We start from the raw sequence: 9521 nt of genomic DNA, 5'->3' as shown, positions 1-9521 counted from the left end.
GTCTCCCCGCTGAGGGGGGGGGGGGGGGGAGTGGAGGACTTTCTGGCAGGACCCTAGAGTCCTGGGCAGCTGGCAGAGTCTCTCCTCTGCGGGGCTAATCTGGGCTGGGGTCTAGGGGATCCTGCATTCCTAGGTCTGTCTCCGTTCTCTCTCCGGCTTTATCCTGTCCCAGCCCCATCTCCACACCCTCACCCATAATTATTAGGGGTAATTTTAGGGCCAGAAAGGGAGCGACCAGTTCTGTCTGCCTCACCCTCATACCCTGCCCTGGAGGTGTGGGAGCCAGGGATATTCTGCAAGTGTTTGTATGGGGGGGTGGCTCAGCCTGGAGCATCTTCTTGTCTGATGCCGTCTTTATGCCCCACATTTCTGACCCCAGTGCTTGGCGTTAGGGATAAAGAAAGCCATGCGGAAGGTCCAGATCTGGCTCTTTTTATCCTCTTCCCTTTAATTTGATGTAAACCCCACCTTATACACATCCCCACACTGTCCCCACTCATGCACACTCCTGGACCCATCACACCCACACTCAGTCCCTCCCGGGCACTGACTCACTCCCCTCCACCCTCCCCGACATACACAGACAGAGACAGATGCTGGCACAGACATGCTCTCACAGCAACGCAGAGTCAACACTCTGAAATGGGGATGCAGAGACACAACCTGCACTCAGACAGATGCTCCCAGACACGCACACACAAACCCAGACTCGCTCCCAAAAGGACATGGAAATGCACATGCTGAGGCCAGAAGCACGGGCACATGTGGCTTGCGGGATGTTAGTTCCCCGACCAGGGATTGAATCCAGGGCCATGGATTCACCCTCACTCCACACCACTCTGCTCCACGGTACACACCTCCCTCACCTATGCATGTGTACTCCTACCAGGCACAGGCGGACAGGTGCACTCATATACAGACACTCTCACACCCTGTCCAGGCTTGGGAGCTAATGGGCAGTGGTCTGTCTACCAGCCCACAGGTTTAGCCAGCGTCCTGGAAGGTCACCTGGCCTCCTTAGAATCCCCTCAGGAGCTCTGCCCTGCCCTCCCCCCGCCCATCTTCTTGGGCAACAAAGGAGGTACCAAGACATCATCAGTGGGCCACAGCCTTTGACCGTTTCCAAAGCCTTGCATCAGGCAAGCTGCTCTGGGGCTGGGGGTCTATAACAGTGCATCCAACAGAAATATAATGCAAGCCATGTACACAATTTTGAAATTTCCTAGTTGCCACATTCAAAAAGGTAAAAATAATCAGGTGAAATTAATTTCAACTTTATTTTACCCAATGTATCCAAACTATTATCATTTCAGTATATTATTTGTTTAAAAGTATTAATGAGATCTTTTGCATTCTTTTTTGTGGCTGTGGTATTAATTCTTCAAAAGCCAGTGTGCATTTTATTTTATTTATTCATTTATTTGTTTGTTTGTTTGTTTTCGGCCACGCCATGTGGCTTGCGGGATGTTAGTTCCCCGACCAGGGATTGAATCCAGGGCCATGGTAGTGAAAGCACCGAGTCCTAACCACTGGGCCACCAGGGAGCTCCCATTGTTTTTTGTTTGTTTTTGCCAGTGTGCATTTTATACTTACAGTTGGAACTAGTCACATTTCAAATGCTCAGTAGCCATGTATGATGCTGCATATTGGGAAGTGCAGTGCTAGAAGACTTGGTCCAGCTCTCAGCCCCAGGCTCTGTGACCTGGGGAGCTATGGGAAGGAGGTGTACTTTGTCTCCTGAGTGTAGAATGTGAGGCATTGGAGTCCACAGTGTGGGGCATTTGGGGAGTGGACTCTTTGCTGAAACCTAGTTCTCCCCTCCACCTGGCGGCTCCCAGGTGTGTAGCTGCTGTTGGGAATGGCGTAGGAGAGCTCGAGGTTGAAGAGTCTATCCAGGCCCTAGGCCTCCTGAGATCTAAAAAGTGCAGGTGCCTGAAACCCCAGTCTCAGTTCCCCACCCTGTCCCCCAGTGAACAACTAGGCAGACAGCCTGTGTAGCCAGCGTGGTCATGCTGGCCTTTCCATCTGCCCCCAGGTCCACAGAGTAAGACTCAGCGATGTCAGCCGAACGAGCACAATTGCCTGGGCACCGAGCTGTGTATTCTCATGTCCCGCCTCTGCAACGGGGTCCAGGACTGCACAGATGGGTCGGACGAGGGGCCCCACTGCCGAGGTAAGGGCTGTTCCACCTCTCCTGTTCCAGCTGGATGCAGTGAGTTCTCAGGTGGGCACCTGACAGGTTTGGAGGCCCGCCATCCAAGGACTGTCCTCGCACCTTTGTGGGGGATGAGGCCTTGTCCTGCTCCCTTGCGCCCCGGGCACTTCTCTGTGTGTGCTTGGACATGTCACTACCCCTCTCCAGTCCCCAGTTTCCCACCTGTGAAATGAGAGCTTTATACTAGATCAGCGTTTCTGTACTTTTTATTTTTGTAAATAGCGGGGTCTTTTCTTCAAATGGTTTCTTACATGAGTATGAACAGAGAAGAGCAGATGCTGTGATTGAAGCTGGGGTTGGGGGGGGTTCTGGAGTTTTGTCCCCCTGCCTCCACTTCCAGGGCCCCCAAAGGCGTCCCCCAGGAAGTGCAGACCTTTGAGGCTCTGTGAAGTTGCTTGATGGGAAAGTCACCCAGGCTGAAGAGGGAACTATGATAGGTCAGACTTCCTTCCCACCTGCAGCTCAGGTCACCAGCTCTGCAGTTCTCCCCCTGGAGGCCCCCATGACCCAGGGAGAGTCTGGATCCCACGTGAGCAATGGGAGAGATTCTTTGGGGGCAGGGGGGACAGGCAGGGCCTCAGGCCTGTGAGTCAGGGAATGGGGACTTCTCCTACTGCCCTCAAGGTCTGGGCCTGGAGCAGATGCCTGGCTTTGTGAGGCCCTAGGCAAGCCCCTGGGTGTGGGGCAATCTTCCCTGGGGGGTGGGGACCGTGTCCTGTGCCTGTAACGCGTGTCAGAAAACATCTGCCTGTGGGAAGAGACACATCTGGATCCTGTTCATTGAGGGCAGGGAGTGTGGAGCAAGGGAGTTTGTGGAAGATTTTTATCCTTTCCTTTGGTTGATTCTGCATGTTTTTCTCTGAAGCTCCTGGAATGGGATGCAGAGTGTGGGCCTAGGGGCTGACTTCAATTACCACGCACGTCCCATCTTATCGGATGGCACGTGTTCAAGTTTACTTGCTTTTGTATACCTGGTCAGTATCAAAAACAACCAAGAACCTCAAAAACCTAGGGTTTGAACTTCCTTCTCTGATATTACAGAAGTCGGACCTCATCATCCTCCCACCCCATATCCAGAAGAGAAACTCTCTTCCAGATTTCCCGGAACAAACACTATCTCCTCCCTGTGTTGGGGGGAGGCTGGACAGGGCAGCACATTCGGGCTCTCGGGCAGAGATGGGGAGGAGAAGGAAGAACCGGGGCCCGGCCCCCGATCCCAGCTCCTCCTGGCAGGCTTAGTGCCTCTAAACGTCTTAGCATCTCAGGCAGTGCTCTCTCCTAGGTGGGAGGGGGGGAGCAGGGGTGTGAGGCAGCTGGACAAAGGGGTCTTTGTGGCCAGGCCGCCTGGCCCCATGCAAGGCCATTAATTGGGTCGCTGGTCTGGGGGGGGGCAGCTGCTCTCCCACCTCTTCCCCCTCCTGTCTCATTCCCTTCTGTCTCCCCTGTGGAAGTGGGTCAGTGGCAGGAGGAAGATTAGAGAAGGATCCCAGGGGAGCCAGTTTTGCTCCTCCTCCTATCCTCTACCTGGACCTTGGGCCTTCTCTCTGAGGCCTGTAGGACTCAAGGGATGGGTTGCAAGGGTGCTTCTAGACAAGAGCTGGGGTGCTGCACAGAAAGACTCCTTTCCATGCCAGCTCTTCACCCTCAGCCCCTCAGCCCCAAAACATTGCAGTCCTCGGGCAGTGCAGGCAAGAGGTATGTGAAGGGGATGAGAATCACTGTCCCCACTTCCTCTTGACACCAACAAACTACCAGGACCCCTCTCCATGGGGACAGAGGGAGTCCAGAGCAGCCAGAGCAGGGAGATGTGGGTTCTAAATCATAATGGGCTGTGTGACCTTGGACCTGTCTCATACCCGCCCTTGGTCTCGGTTTCGTCACTGACACTATATTTTTAGGGTCGATGCTTCGTAAGCCCCTTCATCTCTGACACTGCAGGCAGCAGAAGTGGTTTCTGAAGGGTTGGGGGAAGGTTGCAGTCTGGGTACAGCAGCCAGGTCTGGAGTCCTGAGTATGTGTCACCTGCTCCCACACAGAGCAGCGAGGACAGTGTTCTCATCTGGGTTGCCAGCACCACTGTGTCCCTACACTCAACGGGCCCACCTGCTACTGCAACAACAGCTTTCAACTTCAGGCAGACGGCAAGACCTGCAAAGGTAGGTGTGCCCACCGCGCGTGCTGGAGGTGAGGGGTAGTGGGCCGGGCTGGGGAGGAGAAAGCAGATGGAAGGCGCAAGACAGGAGGCGGGGCTACAGGCCTTTCAGCCTCAGGGCATGACTGTGGGCCTTTATTTTATTTTATTTTTTGCGGTGCGCGGACGCACAAGCTCGGCGGCCATGGCTCATGGGCCCAGCCGCTCCGCGGCATGTGGGATCCTCCCAGACCGGGGCACGAACCCGTGTCCCCTGCATTGGCAGGCGGACTCTCAACCACTGCGCCACCAGGGAAGCCCTCACTTATTTTTTTTTCTTTTTTTCTTTTTTTTTTTGTGGTATGCGGGCCTCTCACTGTTGTGGCCTCTCCCGTTGCGGAGCACAGGCTCCGGACGCACAGGCTCAGCGGCCATGGCTCACGGGCCCGGCCGCTCCGCGGCATGTGGGATCTTCCCGGACCGGGGCACAAACCCGCGTCCCCTGCATCGGCAGGCGGACTCTCAACCACTGCGCCACCAGGGAAGCCCTCCACCAGACTTCTTAAAAGTCGTCTTAAAAATTATATGTCAGGGACTTCCCTGATGGTCCAGTGGTTAAGACTCCACGCTTCCAGTTCAGGGGGCGTGCATTCGATCCCTGGTCAGGGAAGTGAGATCCCACATGCTGCGTGGTGCAGCCAAAAAAAAAAATTATATAGGTCATATGTGAGTTTTCTCATAAAAAAAAAAAAAAATTAAAGCATTATAGGAAAAACCAAAGTCCCCTTTGACAAATCCTCTTCAGTTCTGGCCCCTTTCCCATCTCTCTGGAGGTCAACTCTGTTACCAGTTTGCTACTCTGTCCAGGCCTTTTTCTGTCCATGTATACATGTACTCATGGAGAACCTAAATGAAAGTACTGTTTATGTGCATGTGATTTTTTTTTTACATAAATATCATACTGTACATATGTTTTTTTCAATTTTTTCACCCAGTATGTTCTAGAGATTTTTCCATGTTAATACGAAGAGATCTACCTCATTCTTTTAAAAACCACTGTGTTGTATGACTTTTACAACAGTTTACTTGGCCATCTCCCTTTTGACGCGTAAGATGTTCCCAGTTTCTTCTGTTACACACAATGCAAACTTTTCTGTTTTAAATTTACCTCCCTGGGGTGTTTGCACAAATGCCATCTTCTCAGTGAGGCCATCCCTACTGCCCTAAAATCCCACCCCCAGCGCCTGCATTCTCTGTTCCCTTTCTCTGCTTAATATTTTTCCATAGCACCAGCCACTTTCCATTGCAGTAGTTCCTCTAACATGCCATTTACCTTTTTGTCATATTATCGTAGTAACAGTATTTCATTTATTATTGGAATTTAAGTTTTATGAGGGCAGCAATTTGAATCTGTTTTATTCACTGATGTATCCCCTGAGCCTAGAACAGTACCTGGCACATAGTAGGTACTCAAGAAATCTTTTCTGAGCGAATGGATAATATGCACGTGTGTGGCTATTTCTCCAGGGTAGATTCCAAGTCTGGATTCTCTAGGTGGTAAAGTTTCCACATTTCTTATTGTAATAGATTCTGCCAAACTGTCCTCCAAAGTAGCCGTAGGCTTGGATGCATCCCTGGTGGTGTCTGAGGGCACTCCCTTCCCTGCCCTCAGCACGCTGGAAATGACCACGCTCTCTCCTTTTCCTGGCAGACTTTGACGAGTGCTCGGTTTATGGCACCTGCAGCCAGCTGTGCACCAACACAGATGGTTCCTTCACGTGTGGCTGTGTGGAAGGGTACCTGCTGCAGCCAGACAACCGCTCCTGCAAGGCCAAGAATGGTAGGTGGGGTCACCTGTGGCCATACAGCTCGGCGCCCTCAGTATTGTTCCCTGATGGGGAACAATACTGATGGGGAGTGGCCAGAGAGGTCTCGGGGCCACTTGCTGCATTGACCCTTCTCTCCTCCACCTACAGAGCCGGTAGACCGACCCCCTGTGCTGCTGATTGCCAACTCACAGAACATCCTGGCTACATACCTGAGTGGGGCCCAGGTCTCTACCATCACACCCACTAGCACACGGCAGACCACAGCCATGGACTTCAGCTACGCCAACGAGACGGTGTGCTGGGTACACGTTGGGGACAGTGCTGCCCAGACACAGCTCAAGTGTGCCCGCATGCCGGGCCTGAAGGGCTTCGTGGATGAGCACACCATCAACATCTCCCTCAGCCTGCACCGTGAGTCACCTGTTCCAGCTTGGAGGGCAGGGGAGATGGGCGAGACAGAGCCTGTCTGGGACAGAGTCAGAGGGATATTAGGGATGACCCCTGTCTGGGGCAGGAGCCTAAACAAAAGCCGCTGACGGAGGCCAAGGCAGGGGGTTTCACATGATGACACTTATTTGGAGCCGGGGCAGAGTTATGGCTGTGCTTCCTCCCCTCTCCCTGAGCTGGGTCTCTGATGGCTCCTGCATTTCTGGCTCAGGGCAGAGAAGGGACTCCCAGAAGAAATGCCCAATGGGGGCAATAACTGGTCAACCTCCAGAGACCAGGGGCTGTCCCTTTTCAGAGAGAGGAGTGTTGATTAGTCCACAGAGGGGCTTTCCCACACAGCGAGAGCCAGAGCAAGGGAAAGAAGAGGCCTGGAACCAGAGGAGCCTGGCTAAGCTGTAGCTGAGGGCAAAGGAGCCGCGGCCAGGCTGGGTCCAATCTCCTCTTCCATCATTTCTCTTGGGGACATCTCCAGAACGGACTCCCTGCTGCAGCATGGCTGTAGGGGTCCTGAGGCTGTTTCTAGGGGGCTTTGTGGCAGGAATGAGCCCAGAGGAGGAGCCGTGAGCACTGGGGCCACGTGAGCGTTCTCAGATATCCTGGATGTTCCCCTTTGGGGCTCCCTCCCAGGCCATACTTTGCTGTCTCAGAGGTGGCAGATGGGCTGTCACTGGGGATGGGGCCAGAGCATAGATCCACTGCCTGGAGCCGTCCTGCTCATCTCAGATGCTGCTACATAAACAAACAAAACATCTGGCATCATCACATTTCCAGGAAATGCACCACAGGGCTGAGCGGGGAGGTCTGGCCTATGGTTGATCTCACCCGCGGGAGAGAGGGTAACTTGATCTGTGACCTTGAGTAAACCAGAACTCCCTGTCTCTGCTTTGATTTCCTAATCTGCATAATGGGTTTGAGCCTGTCTGGCGAGATCAGATAAACTGCAGAGAAAGCCAGAAGTAACTAGAGGCCAGTGCACACAAGGTCTAGGATGGTAAACCTGGGTCCTGTCTAGAAGATCTTGACGCTCCTTCTCTGGGTCCCCATGTGATGATCCCCACAGAAGACCAAAATCCCAGGAGGACACAAGGGCTTAGTTTTTGAGGAAGCAGGGGTTCCTCCAAGTGCCCTCGCCCTCTTGCAGCCCCATTGTGTGGTCCACACCTCAGCTGCGGCCCTTCCACAGCATCCCAATAGCTGTTGGTGACCAAGGCTCACCTGTGATAGACCTGTCCTCCTTGGAGTGCTGGGCTGGGGGCTGCTATGCCTGGTCGGCTGAGCTCTTGAGGTGTGGGCAGTCATGGTAGGTAGGGTAGTATTAGGGTGAGACCCCATGAGACAGCTACCCTCTCCCTGTTCCTTGTCGACGGTCCCACCCAACAGGCTGTCTGGGCAAACAGCTCCAGCAGTTCCCTCCCTGGCCTTGCCTCAGGGCGGCCAATGGGCTGATGAGCTTGTGGATAGGTGGCTGGCAGGGGTGCCCTGATGGGAACATTTTTTGCTCTGGCCTGGGCCCTCTCCTGCCTTTATCCCCAGGAGAAGCAGGAAATAACCTCAGGTGGGTACCCCTCCCTTGGCAAACAGAGCCTTGCCTTCAAAGTCTGCTAGATTCGTTGGGCCTCTCTGGGGCAGAGTCCAGGAGGCCAGAAGAGACCGGAAGGTTCTGGGGAGAAATGCTGCTGGGGCAAATGAATGGGTTCCTCTTGCCCCAGCCTCTGTCCCTTCCTCCTGCCCTACCCCCACCCCACGCCCCATGCCGCCTGAATGTCTGGCTGTCACCCTGAAGATGGTTGTTTTGCTCTCATCCCACAAACTAATTATGGGCCCTGAGCTGAGGATGTCGGAAGTGTCTCTCCCCAGCACCCTCCCCCCGCCCCCAGTTCATCCCCCTTCCCAGGAGAGGCTGATGGCCTGCCCTGGTGTGCAGCGTGGCTGGTCCCAGGCACTCACCTGTGCAGTGGGCTGCTGGCCTGTAATTAGCTCCCCCAGGGGCAGGAATAAGAAAGGCTGCTGCTTTCTCCTGCTTTCTCTCTGCTCTCTGGGGGAGCCCTCCCTGCAATCATGCCATTCTTGGCTGACCCTGACCTCCGTTGGACCCCTGGCCTGAGCCCCATGCAGTGGAGGAGGAGTCTGACAAGGGAGAGGTGCTGGAGCCCAGAGCCCAGAGGCTGAGAAGCCCGCCTGCTGGTGTGGGAAGAAGGGGGAGCCTGCCCTGGAGAAAACTCTGGAAACAGAAATAGAATAGAAAGAAGGAAGGAGGCCAGGAAGTGAGCCTGTTTCACATGGGTCCTTGGGCGTTTGTGAGCCAGGCCTGCTCTGAGTCCTGAGCCCTCGGAGGGCCCCTCCCAGGCCCCACAGTGGTTGGTGCGGCTTCATGACTGGCTTTGTGGAATAGGCTTAGGGCTGAAGTCCGGCCTTTTCCTGTCTGAGCCGAGCTCCTTCCCTCTGTTTCTACTCAAGAGTGGGGAGAGACCTACTGACCGCATCCTCACTCGTTCTGACAGGTGTGTGTGCGTGTGCGTGCGTGCGTGCGTGTGTGTCTGCGTGTGTGTGTGTGTGTGTGTGTGTGTGTGTGTGTTTTCATCCCTTAACAGGCTGGGCTGCCAGCCCTTCCTCCCCCAGCCTGTGTCTTGCATTGGCCTGGGTTGGGGGGTGGGTCCTAGAAATCAGTCCTCATCTCTTTTCCTCCCTCCTGGGATGTAATTCCACGGTCCATCCTCCCCTCTGCCGCTGCCCCAGCAGGACGGGGATGTCTCTGAGGACTCTGACCCCATGACTAGAGAACATGATGGGGTGAGCCAGGAGACCCTCAGGGAAGACTGTGTCCCACCCCTCAGGGTTTACTACTGCCTTTCCCAAAGCAGGAATACCTTGATTTTTAGGTCGCGTATGGATGTGCATT

The 9521-nt window shown here is 54.3% G+C and overlaps 1 protein-coding gene across 1 annotated transcript in view; it reads left to right on the top strand.

Moving 5' to 3' along the window:
- Positions 1–9521, top strand: part of LRP1 (LDL receptor related protein 1) — an 82722-nt gene that overhangs the window by 9571 nt on the left and 63630 nt on the right. The window contains exons 3-6 of the mRNA XM_007467686.1: positions 2036–2173; positions 4252–4371; positions 6058–6186; positions 6323–6586. Coding sequence (XP_007467748.1) covers positions 2036–2173; positions 4252–4371; positions 6058–6186; positions 6323–6586 — 651 coding nt within the window. The remainder of the gene's footprint in view (positions 1–2035; positions 2174–4251; positions 4372–6057; positions 6187–6322; positions 6587–9521) is intronic.

Source organism: Lipotes vexillifer, unplaced genomic scaffold (genome assembly GCF_000442215.2).
Source record: "Lipotes vexillifer unplaced genomic scaffold, Lipotes_vexillifer_v1.1 scaffold387, whole genome shotgun sequence".
Taxonomy (NCBI): domain Eukaryota; kingdom Metazoa; phylum Chordata; class Mammalia; order Artiodactyla; family Lipotidae; genus Lipotes; species Lipotes vexillifer.
This window is presented reverse-complemented; position numbering and strand designations above follow the sequence as displayed.